Consider the following 26,743-nt stretch of genomic DNA (forward strand, 5'->3'; position numbering starts at 1 on the left):
CTGGTGCCTTAACCATTAGATGACACCAACTCTTTTTAAATAAAAGTTTCATACACATCCCTTTTAATACCCATTTCTGTACACACTCAGTAGTTGTCTATATCCTTGCTAATACAACAAAATATTTTTTTATTTTAAAAAGTTACATAAACTTGATTTTTTTCTGTTTCAAGCATAAGAAATGCTATTTCTGCAGAAACAACGGTTCCAATGAGGCTGTTAAAATGATTTCTATTGTTGGGTTGTGTGCACTGTTTGAATATTTTTATAGCCATATTAAAAAAGAAAACCATATTGTGATGAAATTTTCTGTTAAATCTCTAGCTTTTCTGTTTTGCTAGTCTGCCTGAAAACAGAATTGTCCACCCCTTTTCCATTTAGCCTTTATCCATTCCATATCTTTCACTTTGACATAATGATTCATTTTGTAGCTATCTGCAGAAATATACTAAGCTCTTGGCATGAGAATTTAACTTACCTTTCTATAAATGTATGCAGGAATTATATAAATCCTCATTTTTTCCCCTTATTCTTTGCTATTTCACCCACAAGAAAGAATGTGTGTGTGTATTTGTACATTTGTATGTGAGAATGAATTTGTTAGCACAGACAGATGGGGTTCATTTGATTTTGTAAATGAGCTTTCTTATTGAAGAGGTAATTAATTTTAATTCCTTTGTTCAATTAATTCAAAAATTGTTCTGGTTCTGCCCTTTTCTCAAATATGACTTTTGACACCTACATGTGTGCTACACAAACATATTTATTGGCCAGTATTGGCTTTAACTAGAGTTGCCAATCACAGCTTTCTAAGGAAGGAAATCTGGGCAGCTATCCATCCGGATGACTTCTTAAATTCAGGGTAATTTCTCTGCACAGTAACATCTTTTGCTTTCCTGTCTTCGTGTATTTGCCCATGAACTTTAAAAACATTGAATTGATTCCACTGCCAGTATTTAGCTTACCTATTGACATCTCACATCTATGTCAACTAATCCAAGCTTAGCACCTGCATTGCAAAAAAAAAAAAAACAACCTAGCAATTGCTTTCCTAGGAATATGTCAAAGGAAAAATTGTCCTCTAGGACAGCTGGATATTTACATAGATTAAAAAAAAAAGTCCAAGAATCAGTTCTGCAAATTCTAGATAAGTGGATATTCTTCAGGATATCTGTTCAGGTGTCCTGGCTATGTAATATAGTCCCTGGCCTTATTCCCCCAGATTTTTGCAGTGAGGGAGGATATGCATGGAACACATTTTTAACATCAAAATAGGTGGTAAAATTGCCTAATACTTATTAGCAGTCTCTGGAAGTACTGTATCATTGCACTTCTTAGTTGGTGCCATCCCTATTGTATCTGAAAGACTAAAATTAGCACAGGTTTAGATAAAGAATGGATAGCAGTCACCGTTAATGCAATAATAGAATAAGGGATATGGAAGAACATCAGGCTAATAGGGTTCAGAGGAAGATGGCAGGAGATGAAAAGAACTTGTCCATTGTGTGGCAACTGCAAACTGAGTAGTCATGTTCAACTTTTAATAAAGGAATGTTTTGGGACAAAAATAACTTTGTATAAGAGCTGAGGAGTTGGCACATATTGCATGTCAATCTTGTAGAACATATAGAAAGCCATCCTGTGTGGATGGAGTATTTATTTTACCAATTGTGTGGGGAAAGTTCTAGTCATGTGTTGGGGGCATTTAAATGAGCTTGAGGTAAACAAATTTAGCCCCTTCGGGAGTCTATTTTGTGCCCCTATGGAGATCCTGTAAGTATTCATGAAAGCCACTACACCAAATCAAGATCACAATAATCTTGCACCAAGCGTCATCATATATGTTTGAGGATACAGATTACAATTCCAACTAGAAATTTCAGTGGTGATGAGATGCCAATTGAGAAGGTGAGCCAACACTTTTAAACAATTCTTTATTCCATTTTTGGTAACCCTGTTATATAGGTAGTCCTTAACTTACAACAGTTCATTTAGTGATTGTTCAAAGTTATAACAGCACTGAAAAAAGTGACATGACCATTTTTCACACTTACAACCATTCCAGCATCCCTGTAGTCATTTGATCAAAATTCAGATGTTTGGCAATTGTCTCAGATTTATGACAGTTGCATGGTTCTGGGGTCATATGCTCACCTTTTGTGACCTTCTAAGAAGCCAAGTCCATGGGGAATCCTGATTCACTTAACAACTGTATTACTAACTTAACAAGTACAGTGATTCATTTAACAACTGGAGCAAGAAAGGTAGTAAAATTGGGGAAAATTCACTTAACTGTTTTGTTTCACAAAGCTCAATTGTGGTCATAAGTCGAGAGCCACCTGTACGTTATGAGGGGAAAGCAATTGTTTTGAGTGGTGGTGACACAATGCTTAGAGTGCAGAACTGCAGGCTACTTCTGCTGACTGCAATTTGGCGGTTTGAATCTCATCAGGCTCAAGTTGACTCAGCCTTTCATCCTTCCGGAGTCGGTAAAATGAGGAGCCAGATTGGTGGGGGCAAAAGGCTGACTCTGTAACACGCTTAGAGAGGGCTGTAAAGCACTGTGAAGCAGTATATAAGTCTAAGTGTCATTGCTATTCTCTGTTCTTCTCAGCAAAGTGTTATATGGAAATAAAATATATTATTAGGATCCCCTGTCTGTGAACATGTATGGGAGTCCTGTGCTTTAAAGGAGTATGTCAGGAGTTCTTTGGTGACCTCACGGAACTATTTTACTTGTTCAAGAATTCTTCAACTAAAAGAAGGGGATGTGTTTTTCTCTCTCCTGGCTCTGACTAGAAGATGTTTGGAAGCTCCATTTTCTGGGAAATTCTACAGACTTTACAGCTGCAGAAGATGAACCCAAAAGCACCAAGACATTGAGTGAAGTTGGGTCTCTAGACCATCCACTGGGCCAGCCAGACAATACTTTTTTATCTTTTTAATTTAAAAAAAAGCAAAAATATTCAATATTGCAAGCAACTTTGATCAGATTAGTATGTGTAAGAGGGCGGGGGACTATAGTGTGAGTGTTTATTTTTCTGGACAAGCATTAATACCCTTTGCAGGTTATATCAAGTTTGGTCCCAACTCAAACTGCAACAAAAGGAAACTCATAAATGGCTTCATTTCTGCAGCGCAAATTCCCGCTAGACCCTTAAGGAGAAAATTAAAGCAGATGTTTCCACCAAAGGCTCCAAATATGGTTTTCCCAAAGTTTATTGGAAGGTTCTGCACCATGGAGGCCCTTCATTTGAAACCTAGAGCCAAATGTGGAATAAGGTTTGAAAAGAATATTGTTGGTTGGCTGTCTTCCCTTTAAATGGGCTTGGGAAGTCTTACCACTGCACCTGAACACACTTCTTAGTAGGATATGGTTATTAGATGACCATCAAAGGTCACCCAAATTGAATGCACTGGTTTACAGAGAATTACACTAAAAGCCTTTAATTGCTGGAATAATTAAGATTTTGAGAGAATAGAGTATAATTCTTTATTAGCCAAGTGTGATTGGACACACAAGGAACTTGTCTTGATGCATATGCTCTCAGTGTACATAAAAGAAAAGATACATTCATCAAGAGTCAAGAATCATATGGTACTTAATAGTCATAGGGTGCAATAAGCAATCAAACATACTAGGAAACAGTCAATAAAAATCGTTAGGATATAAGCAACAAGATTACAGTCATAAGTGGGAGGAGATGGGTGAAAGGAAGGATGGGAGGGTTAATAGTAATAGTAATGCAGACTTAGTAAATAGTTTGACAGTGTTGAGGGAATTATTTGTTTAGCAGAGTGATGGCATTCGGGAAGAAACTGTTCTTGTGTCTAGTTGTTCTGGTGTGCAGTGCTCTATAGTGTTGTTTTGAGGGTAGGAGTTGATAATAGATAATTATTGCTGGATAGGCAGTTAAATAATCCAACTGACTAGATCAGGGGTGTCAAACTTGCGGCCCGTGGGCTGGATGCATCACACAAAGGGCACGCCTATGCCCGGTTTAGCAAAGGAGGGAAAAATCACGATACATCACTTAACGTCGCTGTGATGATGTGAGTTTGACACCCCAGGACTACATTACGCAGGAAATCCAGAACTGTGGCATTTCCAATAGATGGTTATCTAGTGTTTGAATACCCCCCAAGAAAGCCACGAAAGAGACTTTCAAAGGTATTTTGATTTTTTAAAAATTTTATTTTGTCTTTGAACAAAATATCATTTTGATTCAGGTAACTTGTACCATTTTTCTTTTCTTTTCTTGCTGTTTTTTTTTTTTTTTTTAAAGGATCCACCTTTGCCATTTCCAGTTAGATAGCAATATCTAGCTGACTTTGGCTGAGATCAAAAAGACAGATACAATAAGCCAGGCTGACCCTGATAAGAGATCTACAATAAAACTCAAAGCTATAGGCTACACCAGAAAATAATATTTTAAAAAAATATATCCTAAAACAGGGGTGTCAAACTCGAGGCCCATGGGCCAGATCCGATCCGCAGGGTGCTTACATCTGCCTTGCAGGTCCGTCCTGGAAACAGTGAAGGCTTGGCCCAAGGTGCCTCTACCAATGAAAATGGAGCCCTCCCAGGCTCTGTTTTTGGCCACAACAGCCTCCTGTTCTGACCAAGGCTTCCTGAGACCATAATTAAGCACATGCTTACTCCAAACAACTCTTGTTTTATTTCAACGCTGGGAATTATGCTCATTCCCAGCCCTTAATGTGTGCCAAACAGTCCCTCGAGATAAGCACCCACCTTATTTCCTTTGAATTGCTGCCAACAACTAAAGTGCCAAATTAACTGTAAAAAAACCAACCGAAGTACAAAGTCCACACAGAGCTTCAGGGTTTAATCCAAACAGAGTGAATGACTTTGCTTCCTGCAAAGGTTTCTGTACCTTTGCTTCTACTTTATACCTTAGGGGAGGGGCAGTCACCTCCAATCCTTACTCCTGAGTCGCCCCTTTTGTCTCAGCTGCTCTTGCCTTCTGGCAGCTCTGCACACAACGTGCACTGGGAACAGGCTTCCCTTGTTCCTCAGCCTCGCTTCTGCCAGACTCTGGAGGCTCTGGAGCCAGCACACCACTCCCAGATGGTCTTGGCCCCATCTCTGCATCAGACGCAGGACCCTCATCCAAGTCCTCCCCAGACTCCTCGACTGGTCCTTCCCACTGTCCGATTCCGCTGCCATCTGCACATGCTGCCGGTGAACCACAACATCTCCTGCAGCCCTCTGCCAGTGAAAATGGAGTTTGGGGGGGCATGCCCAACTGCCCCTGAGATCAAACACAACCTTGATGTGGCCCTCAATGAAATCAAGTTTGACAACCCTGTCCTAGAAGAAGGAAATAGCAAAGTACAGTTATACTGTTACCAAGAAAACTATATGGAGATGTGAGAAGTCAAGCTTGACTCAAAAAGGAGATTTTACTTTTTTCCACGTTGTTTTAAAGGTAATTGGGAAATAGCAGAGCTCAGAATGCTTTGTGGTTCACAATCAAATATTGGAAGAGCGTCCCAGTAACAATAGAGAATAAGGATCTTGCGTGGCAGCTGCTCCATTGTTTATAACAGTAACTAAGACAGTTTGTAACAAACCTAAAATCCCAAAAGAAACAGATCACATTTTAAAGCGAACAAAGAAAATTTATGACTGTTGGATTGGCTGGGACTTAACAAGTATTTGATAAATTCTTGATGTGTTTAGGATGCAAGGAGGAGTTTCTGCGGCAGTTATAAAGCATAAGAGCATTTTTAATACAAAATTTCAAAACTTTGCAGCGTGTGGATTGCTCAAATGATATATATGACATTTGCAAAGAAAAGTCCACCGTTTAGCTGACATCTGTATGAAATGGCAGCTGGCAGCCTCCTTCTGGATCTCCAAAGCAATCTGCAGAGCCAGCTTCTGCGATGTGATTTTGGAAGGCACGTTACTGTCAAACAACAACACTCTTGTTGCCACACAAGCAGCTGAGGAATGGTGCTTCAGGATCCCTATACATAGCTGGTGCTGAAATGCTCTGGGATTGCATTCTGCTTGCAGAATAAGTAAATATTTGAACATAAGAGCATCAGAGGAATTTCATAATCTAAAAGGCAGGTTGCTTATGAAAATATAGAACGTTTGACAATCATTTTATGGACTTTTCCAGATTATTGTTCATTTGTACAATAAGGAAATTAACCGCTTGTTAAGAAAAAAAGCTTCACTTCCCACAGTTGCTTCATCTCCTGAATCAAAAAAATAGTGTTTTTACAGTTCTCCTACACAAAATGTTTGTCACAGAGCAATGGGATGTTGATCCAAATAGCATGCTTATTATACTAGTCGGTTCTGGGAGTGTCATGGGTATTTAGATGGAACATTTGTATTTATCAAAATCAATTTAATTTATACTCCTTATTTCCATCATTAATTTTTCCTGTTTTTGAGACCAAGTGAGTCACCAATGCAGGTAGTCCTCAACTTACGGCCACAATTTAGCCCAAAATTTATGTGAAGTGAAAAATGTGTTAAGTGAGTTTTGCTCCATTTTTCTCGCCTCGTTTGTTAACTGAATCACTAGAGTTCTTAGTGACATGAGTGTTAAGTGAATCTGGTTTCCCCATTGACTTTGCTTGTCAGAAAGTTGCAAAAGGGGATCACATGACCTCACTACACTGGAACTGTCATAAATGTGAGTCAGTTTTCTGTAAGTCGAGGATTACCTGTTCTGTACTGGGCTGTGAAAATGTAAATCAAGGATCAAAGTTTAAAAAGTGTGAATGCAGATCTAGGAAGAAGGCATACTGAGAGTGGCCAGGATACAAATAGGATACTCTCAATATAGCCCAGTGTTTTTTCAAAGTTGGCAACTTTAAAATGTGAGGACTTCAGCACGGTTCGGTGTTACACGTGACTTATCACTAAATTGACTGGGTAGGATGAGTGCCAATTTGTGGCTGTTTTCTGAAGTCAGGTTTCTTGCAGACTGTATGTGCAATACAAGTGATCATTGACTTGAAATCATTCTTTATTCAAAGTTATAATGACACTGAAAAAAGTTTTTCACACTCTTGCAGCGCCTCCATGATCACATGGTCCAACATTAGGCTGCTGTTCAAATATTCAGCTTCTATTGCTAATCCTGATAATAAACCACTCAGTAACTTTTCTTGAGTTGGCTACTTTTATAGTTCACATTGCCCCATTTTATAAAAAACGACATACTAAATTGAACAGAGTTCAAACCAAGTTCACCATAAGATTTCCATTAGCCATGGCCATCTGTACCACATTTATAAAGAATGACTCTGTGGCTCACTTTATTCTCCAATAAGGATTCTTAAAATACAGGATTTGTAGTTCATTGAGACAGTGTAGAATCTTCCCTATTTTCAACTGACCTAATGTAGATTGGAACAAGATTGATAGTTGCTCCTTTCCTTTCATGTTACTGAGGGTCCATAATAATGTCCTTCAAAGAATAGCAGAGCCCAAGAATGTTACCTTAAGAACTCCAGATTTCATGTCCATTCAACGAACCATGTCACACAACAGATGAAAGGGAATCAAATCTGAGTTTAGCCCAAAGCATATATACTTGACAGGGAGCATCTTGGTTCTTGATTCTCAGGCAAGCGTGTCTATACTTGCAAAGTGATGTGGCATTCAGACCTTGCTTTTTAGGCCTAATACTGGGAACGGTTTATAAGTACATTTGAAAATTTGCTTTCTGAAGTGGCACATAAATGATGCACGTTGATCCTTAATGAAAAGAAGAACTAGGGCTGATATGATAGCAATGTTCCAATATTTGAGGGACTGCCACAAAGAAGAGGGGGTCAACCTATTTTTCCAAAGCATGTGAAGGCAGGACAAGAAACAATGGATGGAAACTAATCAAGGAGAGATTTAACCTAGAACTAAAGAGAACTTTTCCTGACAGAACACTAAACCAGTGGAACAACCTGTCTCCAGAAATTGTGGGTGTTCCAACACTGGAGATTTCAAGAAAAGATTGGACAGCCTTTTGTCCAGAATGGTATACGATATCCTGCTTGAGCAGGGCTTGGACTAGAAGACCTCCAAGGTCTTTTCCAACTCTGTTATTCTGTTATTCATTCTTCCCAGCCAGTTCTCCAACCTGGAGGGTATGGTTTCTGAATAAAGATTAAGGCAAGATTATGTGCATTCTAATGCAGAAAAAAGAATGTCCAAGTTTAATATTCTTTATTCCATTTGTTTAACTTTCTCGTAAATATTTCCCCACTGAAGCTTTGATTTAGTGTAATGTAAGGGTTCAGGGGTCAAAGTATGGAATTCAGTTGCTTGTTTGCCAGGAATTTAATTACCTGACAAACTACTGTTTTCTTAGCAATTTGTTTCTAACTGCAATATAGCGATAGTAATACTGACATAGAAGCTGGGCTGTTGTGAGAGTAACTAAATTAATTCATGTGGAATGCTTTAATACTTACACTATTAATACATTACAGGTTTCCATCATATCCTTACCACAATCTTTAAACATAGAATACCCTAAAATTTAATATGAAATCAGTTTATTTTTTTAAGAGGGGGAGGAGGAGGAGGGAGGAAGCTCCTGAAAAAAAAAGAAATAGATTCTTTTGGGGTGGGGTGAGAAGCAGTATTTTTTCCCCATTGCAGATTATCACTTACACCAGGGGTATCAAACTCGATTTCATTAGGGCCGCATCAGGGTTGTGTTTGACCTCAGGGGGTTTGGGGTGTGGCGTGGCCAGAGTGTGCGTGGCCAGTCTGACATCACTCATGTCGGGAGTGCCTGAGGTGGCCTAAGCACTCTGTCAGTGAAAATGGGCTCCCAAGCCCCGTTTCCGGCTATGACAATCTCCTGCAACCCTCTTGCCAGGGAAACCAGAGCATGTGAGAACCCTCCCAAGCTCTTGTTTTCACTGGCAGAGGCACTGCGGGCTGGTCTTTCACTGTTTCTAGGGCAGCCCTGCAGGCCAGATCTAAGCATCTAAGAATCCAGCCCATGGGCCTTGAGTTTGACACCCCTGACTTACACCATCAATTATTTCTAAATTGCTCTGATCCATTATAAACGGTGCAGTGAAGAGCTCATTTTCTTATGAAGCCAAAATGGTATTGATCCACACAACCAAAGGAAAGTATCATTAAACTCTGGGGGAGATTTGCAAAAGTCTGTCTATTCATGTATGCATGTGTTAAGAAATTAATCTGCCCCTAAATTGCCACACTTCTGTTTAATGGTAGTGGGGTACTGCGTAATTATTTTGGGAGCAGAGTGGAAGTAAAAAAGAAGTAAACGTGACAGAAAATCCAGTGGCACTAACATTCAGCAAACACTCTGCATACAAGAACATTTTGCTGGACTTGTCACATGCGTATAATATTATGTAATATCACATTTTGCCTTGATCAGCAACCGGTTTCCAAGCAGGAAGCAAAAGAGCCAAGTCACCTTAATGAGAGGCTTGGGAAAATGAAAACAGATGGTCATGGATGACCAAATGAAAAAGGGAGGAAAAAAATACTTATTGCCTGAACAGCATGTTGAAATTTAGAATCTGGAGTGAATAAGTTTGGGAAGGTTCTGTAATGTAAATGAATCACTAGTTTTGCACATAAAAGGATGATTTGCATTTAATATACTTCAAAGATGCAGCCTAGTTTTAGGCTGGGAACTTTTGTTGACACTCAGCCAAGGATGCATTCTTGCATCTCTTTCTCTTAAGTGTTGTCTTTGATAAACAGCTGAAATTACATATCGGGAGGACCTTGGTATTGGGTGCCCGAGGCAAAAATTCCAAGCAATAGGGCGTCTGTTGCAATGCTTGAAATAAAATAATTGACAAGCAGATTACTTGATAATTTACTTATTTTGAAAAACCTATATGGATCCCATCTTATATACCCTAACTCGGCAACCGCATAGCAAAAGCAATTTAAGAAATCATTTAAAAAAAACAGAAAGAAATCTGCTTCACCACACTTTTAATTACGGGGTTAGTCTTCCTTATGTATTCTGAATTGTTTTAAATCTGCTGCATGAGTATGCCTGTACAGTAGTCAAGAAATTGCATTTTCACTTAATCTCTTTTCACTAAAAGATAAAATTGTGGTGATGGCACCACAATTCTAGAATTCCACTTCTCTAGAACAGTAGTGTACATCAGTAGCTTTGTTTTAAAAGGGAGTCTGTTCTGGCTGTCCTTTCTTGAATAGTATTTTTTTTTGAATTTATTTGTTTATTTTAATTATAAGAATATATCATGTTGCAACCGATCTAGCACTACAATTGTTATACATATGTACATTTTACTTCATTATTTATAGTCTCCTTTTTAATGCCCCTTATTATAAATCTCCAGGCCCTAAGTTGTACCTTTATGGTTTTGATATTTTACAATTATTAGTTGTCTCACATCACTCGGTGCTATTGTTTCTCAACCTTGATAACTGGAAGAGAGGTGGACTTCAACCCCCACTATTCTCCTATTCAGTAAAATTAAGAAACCGGCCTACGATGCCCAGAAGCGGGGGAAATATAACAATGAAAAACAACCTACAGGAACTGAGTAGCCAGGTTTTTGAATTTATCAGAAAAGGACCCATACAGATCCCTGGGGGGATATTATTCATCACAACAGAGAAGGTGTGCTTCCTAGGTCCTGATAAATCATCATCATCTTTTTCCTAGCAGATTCCTGCAGATGCAGGATCCGCTTTTCGTATCATTGAATGCCACTTTGCACAGGTTAGGTGCGTCTCCAGGGCGCAGGCCCGCAGCTTGCATATCTTTGTTGGTGGCGTCTTGCCATCTCTGTTTTGGGTGCCCGTGAGATTGCTGGCCATTGACTTCTAGTTGGTAGGCTGTCTTGGCAATGGAAGGTGTTTCTCTCTGGACGTGTCCATACCAGTGGAGCCAGCCTTCTGTGTAATTTGTGATGGGGTCAAGAGGGGAGATGCCCGATATCCAATGGAATATTCACATTTCCATGGCATGGAGATAGCATTCGGTCCCTGTTGTTGCTGCTCAGCCTTCAGTGTCATACAGTGCAACAGGGCAGATGGTTGTCTTGTAAATCTTAGGTTTAAGATGGGTTGGCATTTATCTGTCACATAATTCACCAGTGAATTCTCGCCAACACATCCAGGATACATTCACACTTGCTCACACCTCGACATTGATGCCTTGGAGATGGGATGCCAGATACCGAAAAATGCCCACCTTTTTTAGGTTTTCTCCATTGATTTGAAGCGTTTCAGGGGTGGTAACAGTTTCTAAATACTCAGTTTTCTTGAAGTTAAGGCAGAGTCCGAAATGGTTAAGGCGATCATTCCATGTTTGAACTAGCTTCTGTAGTCCGCTTCTGGAGGTGGAAGTGAGGATAACATCAGCAGCATAGAGCAGTGATGGCTAACCTTTTCAGCACCAAGCGCCCAAAGTGCATGTGCATCCCCAAAATGCAATTCGCATGTGTGTTCCAAGCATGTGCCCCGCCCCCCACATGTGTGCATGTAACACCCCCCAGTAACCCCATGCATGCGAACTCTGTCCTTTACGTATGCGCATGCATTCGCCATGCTGGTGCCTCACCCCCTGTGGGTGTGTGCCCCACTCCTGTGCATGCACGGCAGAGACCCAAAGACCAGCTAGCTGGTGCACACACACATGAGCAGCAGGGCTGAGCTGGGGCAATGGCTCATGTGCCCAAAGAGAGGGCTCTGCGTGCCATCTCTGGCACACGTGCCATAGGTTTGCCATCATGGGCATTGAGCATATTCCAGGGTGCATGCTGCTGCAGGTCATGCGTGATGGTGTCCGTGACCAATATAAACAGAAGCAGAGACAGTCCTAGGTCCTGATAAATGACATTATTTCATAAAAGGAACCTCAGCTGAGGCTTATTTTAGAGGTTCTGCAGTCCATGTACCAGCAATATTTGTCATTTGTTTCAGGTCCCTCTTTGTGTAGAGTTAACCTCTGTCTTGCTCCAACAATTCTGTAAAAAGGTAGATGTTTGGTACAGTAAGCACCAGGATGCCTCTAGAGCACTGTTGTTCATACATAGCATTTGCTGAAACAGAAATATCTATTTAAAAACAGGCAGAGGAAAGGAGAAAGATTTCTGCCGTTGAATGCAAAGAGTTTGAAGAACTCTGTATTCTTACAGGGGACAAGCCAAAGTTATTAAAGGGGATTAGAGTACGCAGCTGCTGAGCAGATGGAATGTTTGCCATTTCAAAGCTGCATTCAACTGTAAACCAAAATTTAAACAATGCCACAATATCTATTAGCTTCTCCTTTTTTTAATTAGAAGTTAAGTTACTGCTACCTGGCTGCATAATTCAATTCACTTTTTGAAGCTTGGTTAAAACAATATCTAGCTATGCAACAAGCTTTTTATTACTTTAGCTGCATTCTAACATGGTTCGGAGTTGAAAGACTAATTTTGAGAAATTATTAATCAACGTTGCTTTCTTTTGTATTGCATCAAGACTTGGCTAAGGCTTTCTGTTTACCTTGTCTGCATCCAATAAGCTGCAGAAATAATTCCCCTTTTTCTCCCCATAAAAGTCAAGTGGCTCTTGAAGTAGATGAATGGGGAAGCCAGGAGATTAGTCTGAACTTTTAGCTTCTCTTTCATTGCTTTTAGAAATCTGTCTTTTCAAAATTGGTATCTTAACTCTTGGAAAACCGACTGAGAGCCAGGCCTTAGAGTGCAAAATCATTCCCCTCTCCCTGAAGGCATGTTAATTATAAAAATGGACAATAACACAAAACCAAACCTAATTAAATGAAAATTGGATTATGATGTTTTTCCCGCAACCAACTTTCCCTTCTCATGGTTTGGACTTTGACATCGCCAATATGAAAATTGGAAGTCCAGCTCTGCTAGAATAGCACCAAGTTGGAGAAAGTTGTATTTTCAAAGATGGGTTAGGAAACTGCACAACAGGTTCATTATAAGAAAAGATGGATCTACTTTGTAGAATTACACATCAGTGCTACATTTGATCCACCCTTTGAACTTTCACATATATTTGGACTGAATGGAGGAATATATACTAACATGCACCCACAATTTCCATGAACATGTGAATGCTAAGCCTTGAGTGAAACCTTTATCCACAATGCCAGTTGTAAATGGGATGCTGACCTAGGGCCTAACCAATTAAAGTCAAATTAATAGACTCAATTTAAAACTTTATGGCTATGAATGAATGAGAAAAACTTCAGGTATTATTGCAAATGCTTCATTATAGTCTTTTCCTCTTGTTCTTTTAATAGATGATGACTTATTCTGGATATAGGGTACTCTTATGACTTTCCAAGAAATTATGTAATTACCTTGGTTACAAATCTCTTTCTCATCCAGAGTACTATGTAGTTTTCTGTGGAATTAATTAATAGTATGCAAACCAATAGCCTCTGTTGATCAAACTTCACTGCTTATTGTCTTTCTTTTTAAAAGTATATGATGAAATTCACTCTTCCCCAACATCCCATATCGAGACATAATTTGTATTACCAAATGATCCATTAAAAGGTCTAATAAGATTATTTTTTCCTCTTTCTCCATTTCCTCCATCTCTTCTTTTTTGTAGGAGCTTGTGAGTGGAAACTCTGTCAAACCCAGTAGAAATCCCTTTGAGTTTATAAATATTTGTTGAAATCTTACTTGACAGGCATACTCTTCACTTTTAGAGAACTAATTATGTGGGATGATGTTAACAATGCACAGTAAAGTAGAAAGGGTTTCGAATTTAATTTGACCTAAGTTTGTAAGATAGCCAACCATATGTCCAAGATCTTATGCTGAACATAACCATCCTTTTGTCATCTTTAAGTTGCCTTTGAATTTTGCTGTGTCTTAAAAATGTGTGGACATTTAAAAACGGAGTGTTGTATGCATTAGAAAGAAGACTTATGAATGGGTCCATGGAAGTTGCTATAGTTTCAAAATAGATTGATCCACTCACTTCTGGTAGAAAGTCAAAAATCTGGTGTCTTTTTTTCACAACATGTTTCTTTGAGGATTAAAGACACCATCACCCCATATCTTCCTCTGATCATCAGTACCAAAATACAGCTGCCTGCTCCCTCCACCACACTAAAACAGCTTCTCCTAAATTCTGCCATCTCTTCTCCAGGATCCCATCAGCTTTACCAACTGCACTTTGCAACCCAGCACCAAACAGCTGATTGGTAGCATCTCTAGGAGAAAGTCTTCCAGTGCTTAGCAATTGCTATGTAGAATTGTTGTTTCTGCCACCAAACATCTGATCCCTGGCCCTATTTAAACTATTTCACTTCCAACTTGGTCATCAGTTGCAGCACCTTCTTTGGCTTCTGAATCCTTTCCAGTAATGCCAACCACTGTCAGGACCCAGCTTCCTATGGGGCAATTTCAAGCCATCTTCTTTTCTTTAAATGCCCCATAATCCCTTGAGTCGGAGAAACTGAATTGAACTGAGTGTTTACTGGCCGGATGCCCTTCCTGTCACCATGGAGCTTTATTCAGCAGATATATTCTCATTGTGCCCAGAGAGAGAAATATCCGCCTCTAGCTAGGATCAAACTCACAGCCTCCTGATTGTGAGTTCTGAAAAATTGCCAACAAATGTAGTGGTGGCAGAGAATTGTTAACACCGTCCAACCTATCCTCTTTCTCCACCATCTCTCTCTGTAGCATTCAAAATCGCTATGCTCCAGTGCTTGCCCTGACTCATAATTTGCCCTGGTGGAATTATAGGAAAAAGTCATGGTAGGAGATAAGGTGTCTGATTTTGCCAGTTCATTTTAAATCCAGAGAGTGAGTCAAAAATAGAAGTCTGAGGTCCATATGTGCTTCTCATATAAATGCAGAATAACTTTTTGAAAACAAAGGATACCTATCAATCCTGTTCCTAAGTATTAGTAGTCCCAAAAGTGCTTTTTCAAAAGGCAACTGGTCTTACTTTGTTTTTCCTTGAAAACGTTTTGCTTCTCATTTAAGAAGCTTCTTCAGTTCAGAACAGAAGAAGCTTCTTGGATGTAAAATGTCTTCAAGGAAAAACATCTTCAAGGAAAAACAAAGAAAGGCCAGTTGCCTCTTGAAAAAGCACCTTTGGGACAATCATGACCTGGATGAGGGATAATCTCCATAGACACCAAGTATTGGTAACTCTCTGCTAGCCGACATATTTGCAGTTTTGTTTTCTCAGTAGTCAAGTTGTTTTAGGATTATAATAGCCAGAGATATTTATTAATAATTTTATCTGCTTTTGACTGGAGTTTAGGATATATTTGTTCCAACACATCTAAAGGAAATTAAGGGAAGAAAACTACTCTAAAATAATTACAGTTTTTGTGTCTTATTCCTACTGTGTGCTTGAACTAAAAGACACTAGTTATCATTGAGTTGAGTTGGGTTAGAAAACCTGCTGCATTTTCCACAGCTGAAAGAAAATGTTCATTGGTCTTTGGCATTTTAGTTTTATCTCATTGCTGAATAGGCTCCAAAGCAGTCAAAAGAGAGAAAATCTGGTCCATGTGTTCAGGTTTAAAGGTCAAGAATGACTCAGTTCCTTCTTCTGGTAGCTAAGGTGATGTAATAACAAAGAATGTTGTTATGGGAAAAAAGAAGGAATCCCTCTCCCTCTATTTGTAGAAGCAGTGGAAACCCCTGGAAACTAGGTTGATTCTTAGAAGCCAGACTTGCAGGGGGGAAAAACTGGTTCAGAAATTTGCAAAGTGAACATTGCAATCTGAGAGGAGATGGTTTGGATCAATCATAGTTATAGCTAGAATGATACATACCCCTGAGGTTTAATGCAGCGCATGCGAAAACTTGATGCAAGTTCCATGTTCTAGAAATGAATGAGTTTCTGCAAAAAAAAATCATTTTATTTGAATCCTACCCCATAGTTCCTCTACTTGTTAATAAGTCATCGTATCAAAAAGCTTCAAATTAGGTAAAGGTAAAGGTTCCCCTTGCACATATGTGCTAGTCATTTCTGGATCTAGGGGGCAGTGCTCATCTCCATTACAAAGCTGAAGAGCCAGCGCTGTCTGAAGACGTCTCTGTGGTCATGTGACCGGCATGACTAAACGCTGAAGGCACACGGAATACTGTTTCCTTCCCACCAAAGTGGTCCCTATTTTTCTACTTGCATTTTTAGATGCTTTCGAACTGCTAGGTTGGCAAAAGCTGGGACAAGTAACGGGAGCTCACTCCAGTACGTGGCAATAGAGATTCAAACCACCGAACTGCTGACCTTTCTGATCAACAAGCTCAGCATCTTAGCCACTGAGCCACCACGTCCCTAAAGAATCAACTTAGCTTAGAAACACTTCCCATGTACAGGTAGTCCTTGAGTTACAACAGTCATTGAGTCTGGAAATGACAGTTGTAAGTCATGGCAGTCGTAAAGTGGCTCACATCATGAAAGGCGATGTCCAGTATATGAGTTGTTAATATATTAGTGCTTATGATAGGGTCTCTATCAGCAAATTAGTAATTAGCCTGTGTTTTCTTGGTATGTTTCTGTGCAGCCAAGATAAAATAGCTGCTGGATTGTTGGAATGTAAGTAGACATTGATCTGGATTCACGTATCAATAGGACAAGACAATTTTGCTAGTTAGCTGCAGAGTAAATTTCACACCAGTAAAAAATTACAGGCAGAGATATACTCTGTCTTTTGCTCTGCAGAACTTAGAATTTTGCTGACGTAAAATAAATCAACAATTTTATTTATGGCACTATAAACAATTCTTCTGAGGTTTTTTTTTTTTTTCAAACAGTGCAAAATACTCTATCAATGCATAGGAGTTGATTTCTTTCCCCTCTAAAATTCAGGATCTGGTTCTTGTTTAGTTGTGGCATTAATAACGTGAAACCCAAAGGACACACACACACAACACACACACCCACACACACACACAAAGCAATTCTTTCCAACATTCAGAGTTTAGCCACATGATATGGTGATAGCCAACAACTCTGATGTCTTTGAAAAGGAGTTACAAATCCATGGTTAAATTCCAGTGCAATTTAATTTTTCTAGCAATGGAAATATTTTTGTTTCTGGAATCCAGAAGAGGCACTTTGCCCTTTTCCTTCAGACCCTCCTGCCAGAGCTTCAGAATTTGCCACAGGTGGTTTTCTGGTACTGGCAGAGTAGATTATTGAGTGTATAAAAAAGGATTGGTGGGGTGTGTGGAACAAAAGGAAGGCAACATACAGAAATGTGGTTGTACAAGGTTGTTTGGGAAAGATAAAGCTACCCGTGCCGATAGATAGTCCTCCACTTATGACCACTCTTGAGCCCAAAACTTCTGCTGTTCAGCAAAAACAACAAAACACTTATGACCTTTCTTGCCACAGTTATTATGTGAATCACTGCAGTTGTTAAGTAAATCTGGCTTCCCCGTTGATTTAGCTTGTCAGAAGGTCACAAAAGATGATCACATGATGGCGGGACACTGCAACGGTCGTAAATATGAGTCAGTCAGAATAGAACTGGAAGGGACCTTGGAGGTCTTCTAGTCCAACCCCTTGCTCAAGCAGGAGACCATATACCATATCAGACAGGTAGTGGTGCAGTCTTTTCTTAAAAACTTCCAGTGTTAGAGCATTCACAATTTCTGAAGGCAAATCTTTCCACTAATTGGTGTGTGTGTGTGTGTGTGCTGTTGTCATGTGATGACCCAGAATGGAACACAAACTTAACAAAATCCAAAACATAAATAAATGTCTTTTAATGCCTCCAACTTGGCCTCTCTGTTCAATGATACTCAGTTGGAGATAAAACATACTTAAAAATAGTCTTCAAAAGAAAGCAATACAGTCCGAACTTAATCAGCAGATAGAGGTGAAATAACAAACCAAACAAACTACAATGATAAAAATTTCCACAATAGAACAGGAGAAGTATTTACCAAATTCAAGGAGATAACAAGGCACAATCTGTTGGAAGGACGCCAACCAAGATAACTTCAACCAAAATAAAAACACGCTTTGTTTCCAGAGTTTGCCAGTACGCAGGTCCAAACTCTTATTCAGTTGTCACACCTGCAGCCCATGAAGAGATCAAGGCCCTCTCCTCCCGAGGAGACCACGTCTCTCCCTTGTCCTCTCCTCCCGCGTGCCCTAGGATGGATAGGGGATGGACCTGGGTCCTCCTCTGACTGCTCAGCCAGCCTCTGCCCTTCCCCAGCCTCCTCCACAACCTCTGGAGCCATACTTCCACTCCCTGTTGCCTATTCCTCCTCTCCCTCTCCCTCCACCAGGGCCATGACATGTCAGTTGCCCAGTGTCTGGGTATTGATCACGTGACCCTGGGGCTGCTACAATGGCGTAAGTGTGAAAAACAGCCATAGGCCACTTTTTCAGCCCCATTGTAACTTTGAACAGTCACTAAATGAACTGTTGTAAGTCAAGGACTACCTATACCTGTTATCCAAACATTTGCCACAGGAAAGTGCTAAAGACCAATTGCAAAGGGACCAATGTAGGATAAAACAGCTGTAAGAAAGACGATGCTAAACCAGCTAGGATTTTGACTCTGTTCCAAGCCTGCTCATTGGAATGGCTTATTTTACCATTCCTCTACATCAGATTCATTTGGAGCATCCAGTAGTTCCTGAAGCCAAACAGCTTCTAAGGACAAGGAATTTTCCCATTAGACCTCTGAATCACAATGCTGGGCTTGGTAGAAGGCTAAAAATGTTCCTCTAATAGGTTTCCATTTTCCAAGAATCTGAACTTAACAAGAAGAGTTTAGCTGAAAGCCTGAAATGATTATTCTACAAAATACAGTGACTTTATCCTAATTAGCTTCTTGGCAAAATCCAATCAAAGCAATGTTCACATGACTTTTCCAGCTTAAGTTAGACCAGTTTCATACTATTTATAAATAAGTAATAGTGGATGTTCTTTTAATTTATACCCTGCCTTGCCATCCAAATGATCTACAGCAACATAAACTGTCTTTTTTAATTTGTCTCTGCTAGTTTGTCATCTATCTATCTATCTATCTATCTATCTATCTATCTATCTATCTATCTATCTATCTATCTATCTATCATCAATCTATCATCAATCTATCATCTATCTATCATCTATCTATCTATCTATCTATCTATGTATCTATCTATCTAATTTATAGCTACCCATCTAACTGTCTAAGACAACATCCCCGGAAGACAGAAAAATACATATGATACAATATTTGTCTATCTTTTATCTAATTTTATTTATGACACATAACTTTTGCACCTTTCTGCAAAGTGCAGAACAGGATTAAGACAAAATAAACTGAAGAAATTAAAGTATGACTGGGGTATGATGGTCATAAGTACAAGTCATAAGTAATTTTTGAAAGGTCATCATAACTTTGACCCATAATTAAATGAATGATCCTAAGTTAAGAATTACCTGTATCCAATTCTCACTTTTATTTCTCTTCTAACATACGTTTTCCTTATTACTCAACTCTTACTTCCATATAATAGTGTGGGCATAAGCTTTTAGACACCAAGTCAACCCTGAAGCTTACCTGACCAATGCCATTTTGAGGCTTACAGGGTAGGGGGAATAGAGATAGTGGGGTTTTGTAGCCAAAACAAAATACTTTCTCCTGGAAACCAAGGACATTCCCACAGGTGATCGGAGAGAGGAATGAAGTTACCAGGCAACCAGATGGCACCTTGATTGGACCATATGACTGATTGTTTGGGAAAAGGGGAAAAACTTTTACTTTTAATTAGGTGAAAATCGAGGGAACATTCAGAGTCAGTTTTCACCAGGCTGTGCCAATATGATATGTCCAATAAACCTAATCTTTGAGGAACCTGCTTGCCTCGGAGTTCTGTTTGCTATGGGTGTATTACTTGGAACCCTGAAATGCAATGTCATTTATTTCAACAAACATTAATTTTTCAAGGCAAATCACATAATGCCTCCTAAGATTTACCCATGTTTAACATTTTGCCATCCATTTTCCTATGTTTAATAAACATTACACCAGCATACTTCCTATTTATGTATAATAATTATGTATAATTTGGAATTTTCTCTGGAGGAAAAATCCTCCTTTTTCATCATTAACATATTAATTTTCAGATCCATGCTCCCTACTTTTTAATGCAGTACAAATTATTTGGGTTCTCAGACGTTCGTAAAATACAACTTTTATGAAATGTGAGCTACAGTAAGGGATCCTGGGAGTTGTAACTCAGTAATTTTTGGATAAATGGAATGCTAGCAAGTAATTCAACATTGAGCAAATAGTTAGACAAGGATATTAGATACCCTTTTGGTTGTATAAAGTACTTATGGATAAATAGATATGGAATGCTCATTGTGATGGCAGAGGTGCACTGGCTGGGAATGTGAACGTATTTTTGTGTGCAGATGATATTGTTGTGTTTTCTGGTTCTTCATGTCTAAGCACATGGTTGCTAAACCCATGCTAATTTGTTGATAGCCCACTCTGATTATCTGTGGGGGGGACATTTAGCATGCACTGCCTCAAATACACAAATCTTATGTAGAAATTGGTTAGTCCTCATTGCCCCTGATGGTAATGTATAACTCACCTGTCTCCCTCTTTTTCTTTCTCTCTTGGATAGAATGTGACACAGAAACAAAGAAGGTTCAAGATGTTCTTTCTGGAATTGAGAAACCACAGGTACGTGATAGACAAGCTTAACTCAAAGTAACAACATTAAACATTAAAGATAAGCTGTATATTATGTCAATCTATTATAAGTACATTTTATTTGCAAGATGGTGTGAATTTAATTGGTTTTATCATTATAAATACTAGATTCCTAGAATCCTAGTCACTGACTAGTCCAAGGAGGAGTCGGGGGTGGGATTGTATCGATTTGGCCTGGTTTGGGCAAACCGCTAGCTCCGAGGGTCAGCTGTGAGCAAACCAGTTTGCTCCGATTATTAGCTGTTGGGCCCACCCACCCACGCCGGCTCTAGTCTGTGCTTTACATCTTGTTTTTCAAGCTCAGCTGATTTGCTCAGCATAGCGGATTGCTGCGCATCAGCTGTTTAACACACAGAGATTGCTGGAGAGAGTCAGTAGCAAGTGCTCTGTGCATGCGCAAAGCATGCGGTCACCAAACCGGTTGTTACACTGGTTGAATTGCACCGCTGAGAAGAGTACATGCCATACCATGAATTATAACATATTTTTTGGTCTGGCATCATATAAGCTAAGCCATCCCTTTTGTCCTCGCATAGTTTTAAGCACATTGAAAGTACCGAGTTAGCTTGTGAAGAGCTTCGGATCTGATTCCCAAATCAGTATGCGGGGACTTCTCTGCAACTCTTTAAAGCAGCTTTGTCTTTTCCCAGAATCACACAGCTACTTTTAAGGAGTTTCAATGTCACATTTGCTCCCTGCAAGCTCTAGAAACTGTCCCAAAGGTGCTTTTTTCAAGAGGCAACTGGACTTTCTGGTTTTCCTTGGAAGATGTTTCACTTCTCATCCAAGAAGCTTCTTGGATGAGAAGTAAAACACCTTCCAACAAAAACCTGAAAATCCAGTTGCCTCTTGAAAAAAGCACCTTTGGGACAACCATAATCTGGATAGCTGAGAATCTCCATAGACTCTAGAAACTGTTTCTAGGTCTGCCGCTGAAGGACTGCAAATTCATAGAACTCGATTATGGTTTACCCAACAAAGTAAGATTAAGTCAGCCCTCTTAACATAATACTTGAATTCAGTGAAAGACTCATTTCTCCAGAATAAAGCTTCCGGTTGTAACTATTCATTTTAAGATTTCTGAGTTTAGATGAAAGTATCTAATTGATTTCCAGTATGAGCATGAATGTATGTCAACTACCCCAGCCGGTAAACATGACTGAATCTTCCATCTCACTATCCATATTCTGCACATGTGAACTCAGAGCAAATACCTTTAATGATTAAGCAGAATTTTAAACCAACGAACAGCCATGATTTCAAATTTCTGGTCCATGGTGACCAATCCTGCATTTCTACCTCCTGCTGAAATATAGAAGAACACTAAATGTGATTAAGGAATTAGGTAGAGAGTGTAGTAGTTCTCATTCACCAGCTCCAGTGGGTGGTACTTCAGAATAGTTTTCTCTGCTTCTGATCTCATGTGCAACTTTTGGCTGTTTTTCAAAAAAATATCAATTTAAAACCCTGACCCACTCCAAAAAATGGGTTATAACTCAAGGCAGCAGAGACCAACAAAGAACTTAGTTTTAGAATTATTTTTGCTAGCTTTACTCAGCCTGAACAACTGCTATAATGCTAAGCTGACTTCACTCTGATTCCTTATCTGAAGTGGTTTATTGCTACAGCCGTTGCTACAGTCAGATTATGAGTCATATGCCTTTTCAAAACAAGCGGATGTATAGAAACAGACCCCATCAATAAATAAAACATTACCTCCTTATGTTTACTTCTAGCTTTCTTTTCAAGGGTGGGGTATTCAAAGATCATGTAGGAAAATAGTCTAGTGAAAAGCATTTACTAGCATTTATTTGTGATTATTTGGATAATCTGTGACTGTTGTGGCCTGTCAGCTGCCAACCCCTCCATCAGCCAAATCAGATAGGAGGCCTGGGAGTCAGGGTCAGCATCAAGACAGCTCTGAGGGAGAAGAGAGAATGGAGCTGGCAGAGAGAGAGAGAGAGAGAGAGAGAGAGAGACAGAGGCAGAGCTTGGGCCATCCATCAGCCCTCAGATGGAAAATCAACAGCCCCCAGGTCTGGAAGTGGCTGATGAGGAAGAAGAGGAACAGTTGGTTCCAGTGCCTGACGCGTAGATGCTCAGAAGACAGAGGAGAGGAGAGCAATGGAAATCCATGGGCCAATCCTTGGGAAGGAAGAGCCACCAGTGCTAGCGAAGCCCTATCCTAGCTCTGGAATAAAAGGCGGGGGCAGAGATGAATAGATGTGGTAGAAAACTATTCATCTCCCTGTCAGACAGACTTGTTAGCCTGAGGTGAGAGAGAAACTTTTGGCCTGGGCTGATGGCACTCCTAATAAAGCAATATTTGAGTTAACTTCAGAGGGTTTGTCGTGTTTGGGGAGCTGAGTCAGAACAGTGACTTCATCACACATGTAAGCGATATGTCCATATGTATTTCAAGCTACAATAACTTTATTCTGCCAGAGGATAATGCGCAAAACCTTAACTGAGCACTACAATCAGGATAGGCTTAAAGTCTCATTGATGGGTTTTCTTTATTATCAGTCATACATTTCAGATAAAGAGAAATTGGTAGGCCTTCATGGCATGAGAACAGATTATCTGAGGGGCCGCCTCTCCCCAATTACATAGGTCAGGCAGAAGAGACACGTTACGGGCCCCATCTATTAAGGAATACAGGGAGTCCTCGATTTATGACCACAATTGAGCCCAAAATTTGTGTCGCTAAGCAAGACAGTTGTTAAGTGAGCTTTGTCCCATTTTATGAACTTTCTTGCAAGTTAGTAACATAATTGTTAAGTAATCTGGCTTCCGTGTAGACTTTTGATTGTCAGAAGATCACAGAAGGCGATCACATGATCCTGTGGACCCTGCAACCATCATAAATACCTGTCATTTGTCAAACATCCAAATTTTGATCATGTGGCCACACGGAAGCTGCAATGGTCATAACTTTGAAAAAACAATCATAGAGTGGCTTTTTTCAATGCCATTGTAACTCCAATCTATCAAAGTCAAGTCCAATCTAGTAAGTCAAGGACTGTCTGTAGCATCTGACTAGCAGCAAAGGCTTTTCTGTCATGGCGCCCATTCTTTGGAACATTCACCTGGAGATAAGATAGAACCTGACTCTACTGATTTTAAAAAGGCCTGAAGTTATGGCTTTGCTATCTGGCTTGGAAGCTGGAGTCCAGTAGTCATATGAGTTAGAGCAGGGGTGTCAAACTCAATTTCATTGAGGGCCCCATCAGGGCTGTGGTTAACTTTGATGGGCTGGTGGGCATAGCCGACTGGGTGGTCGTGGCCAGCTTGACATCACTCTCCAAACTTCTGGCATGTATCTTCTTCGCATTGGGTAGGCCAGGCCGAAGCCACTCTGGATGGATGTTGCCTCTTCACATTGGGTAGGCCAGGCTGAAGCCACTCTGGATGGATGTTGCCTCTTCACATTGGGTAGGCAGGGCCAAAGTCATGATGGCCCGATGTTTCCTCTGCACGTTGGGTAGGCCAGGCTGAAGCCATGCTGGCCTGATGTTTTCTCTTCGCATTGGGTAGATCAGGCCAAAGCCATGTAGGTAAAACAGACCAAAACCACACTGGTAGACCAGGCCAACACAATGCAGGCCGGCCCCTTATATTTTCTAGGGTGGCCACACTGGCCAGATCTGACCACATCCAGCCCACGGGCCTTAAGTTTGATATCCCTGAGTTAGAGTTAGGGTTGGGGTTCAATAGTTAGACTAAATGCCGCGAATGTTTTATACAGGTGGTCCCCAACTTACAACAGTTTATCTAATGACCATTCTAAGTTACAACAGCCCTGAAAAAAGTGACTTATGACCATTCTTCACAATTACGTCCTCTGAAGCATCCCCATGATCGTGTAATCGAAATTCAGACCCTTGGCAACTGACTCATATGTATGATGGTAGCAATGTCTCGCAGTCATGTGATCCCCTTTTACGACCTCCTGACAAGCAAAGTCAATGGGGAAGCCAGATTCACTGCACAACTGAGTTACTAACTTATCAACTGCAGTGATTTGCTTAACAACTGTGGCAAGAAAGGTCGTAAAATGGGGAAAACTCACTTAACAAAGGTCTCACTTAACAACAGAAATTTTGGGTTCAATTTGTGGTTGTCAGCCGAGGAGTATTACCTGCTGATAGTAATACTAATGTAATTTTTTTTAATGTGGTAATATTTTATTTGCTTTTTCCTGCAGATTTCTTACTGTTTTGTTTTCAATTGTTGTGAGGTGTCCAGCATTATGCATATAAATAGGGCAGCTGTACCAAAATCAATCAATCAATCAGTAGAGTATAATCCTGGAAGTTTAAAACGAATTGTTCATGGTCAATCTCACTTCCTTTTGGCTCCTAAAGCGCTGCCAACATGCCAGTATTGAAATGTTTAAGGAACAGGAACAGGGAACTGAGAATTGGGGAATTTGGAAGATCAACACATTTGGTGGATGCCAAATGGGAGAAAGTTGTTTTGTAATATGACTTAAACCATGTAAGGTGGTTTTAAGAGGATGAAACTGATTAAACGAATTACTGTCAAAGATGAATGCAACATTTCTTTTACTTACTCAATGACTTGAATGCAGAATGCGGGGGGTGGGGAGTAAATCACTATGTAATCCAGGCCTTGAGTTTATAGGCATTTTGGAAGTGTTTCGTGGAAGATTTAAAGTAGCATTTTAACTTGAAAGATGTTTATTTTTTTGACACAGAATGAATTGTCATCTGCTTTCATAATTGAAAACAGACCTTTTTGCTGTGCAGTGTAATAACTAGTAATAATTAATGTGCAGAACTAAATAACACGTATGGCCACATAAATAAAGTGTTCCTTTGGACATTCTACAGAATTTGATTCTGTGTAGTAAGAAATCCTTCTTGTAATCTAAACAGGAAGCTTATCAAAAAAATGAGTTTATCATAATACTACACAAAAAATGTAGATCTCTCTCATTTCGGCTGTACTTTCTTGGCATGTTTTCAATGGAATATGGACAATAGATTGTGTGCATCAGAAACGTATCTCATACATACTAGTGGTTCCCCCCAGTTCCAATTAATGGGGTCTTCCTTAGCTATCTATACAAAAGACGCATCAAGTTACACATAATGTTTGGAAGGCCCCTGGATCACTGTTTTTAAGAACCTGACCAAACTGCCTTTTGCTACTACTGCATTGCATCTTCAGGAAACTAAATCTTAGTAGCAGGAATAACACAATCTGTTTAGTATTTAGCTTGGTCCTCTCTCCATTCTCCATATTTATTTCTACTTTACAGATAAGAACACAATTCACTTTACTCTTTGGATTTTCCAAATTATTAAAGTTCATAAAAGGATAAATGTTTTGATTTTTTTTTTTGGGGGGGTTGGCCATATGTTCAACATAGCTACGTGTGTCCTAGCTGGTGAGCATAAAAGAAAGAAAGCATTCCAATTTAACATTGGCTGGCTATGGTACATTAAGTTCCAAATCCCTGTGTGAATTTATGCAAAACAGTTATGCAACCATATGTCCCTAATAAAAGAATTGGGAAAAAGCCCTTTCTCCTTAGCTATACTGGTTTATGTCCTCATGCCAGAAATCCGATTCAGATGTCCGTTTGTTCTCATATTCCCCCCTCTTTTTTTAAAGTTCCTAAAATCCTTAATTGAGGTCAAATATGGTATGTTCACTGTAAATATCTTTCTTCTTGGCTACTATTACAGTCCTTTAGTAGAACTGAGGCAGTTTGTTTGCATCATCTGATCTAATCTGAGATTACACGATATTTCTACAGATGCCTGGCTTAATTTATTGGCCCTCTTAACTAGTCCAAGTGCTCAAAGCTATCAGTGTTAGAATGTTACATAAATTCAGAAAAAAAGTGTTAAGACTACACAAACTCTTCCACTGGCCAATAAACTGAAGTAGGTCTTTTGAATTTGGAGAGGTGTTTTTTTTTTTAAAGAATCTAAGCAAAATCAAAATATCATTTTGTGAAAATGTTTAACGTGATACGTGTTTTGGTTCAGGATGAATGGAACTACAATGGT

General features: G+C 39.6%; 1 protein-coding gene across 1 annotated transcript in view; it reads left to right on the forward strand.

Moving 5' to 3' along the window:
* The window catches only part of FNDC3B (fibronectin type III domain containing 3B), a 298,122-nt gene that overhangs the window by 189,797 nt on the left and 81,582 nt on the right, over positions 1-26,743 (forward strand). The window contains exon 7 of the mRNA XM_026705754.2: positions 20,611-20,669. Coding sequence (XP_026561539.2) covers positions 20,611-20,669 — 59 coding nt within the window. The remainder of the gene's footprint in view (positions 1-20,610; positions 20,670-26,743) is intronic.

Source organism: Pseudonaja textilis, chromosome 4 (genome assembly GCF_049901715.1).
Source record: "Pseudonaja textilis isolate UNSWEBS1 chromosome 4, rPseTex1.2, whole genome shotgun sequence".
Taxonomy (NCBI): Eukaryota; Metazoa; Chordata; class Lepidosauria; order Squamata; family Elapidae; genus Pseudonaja; species Pseudonaja textilis.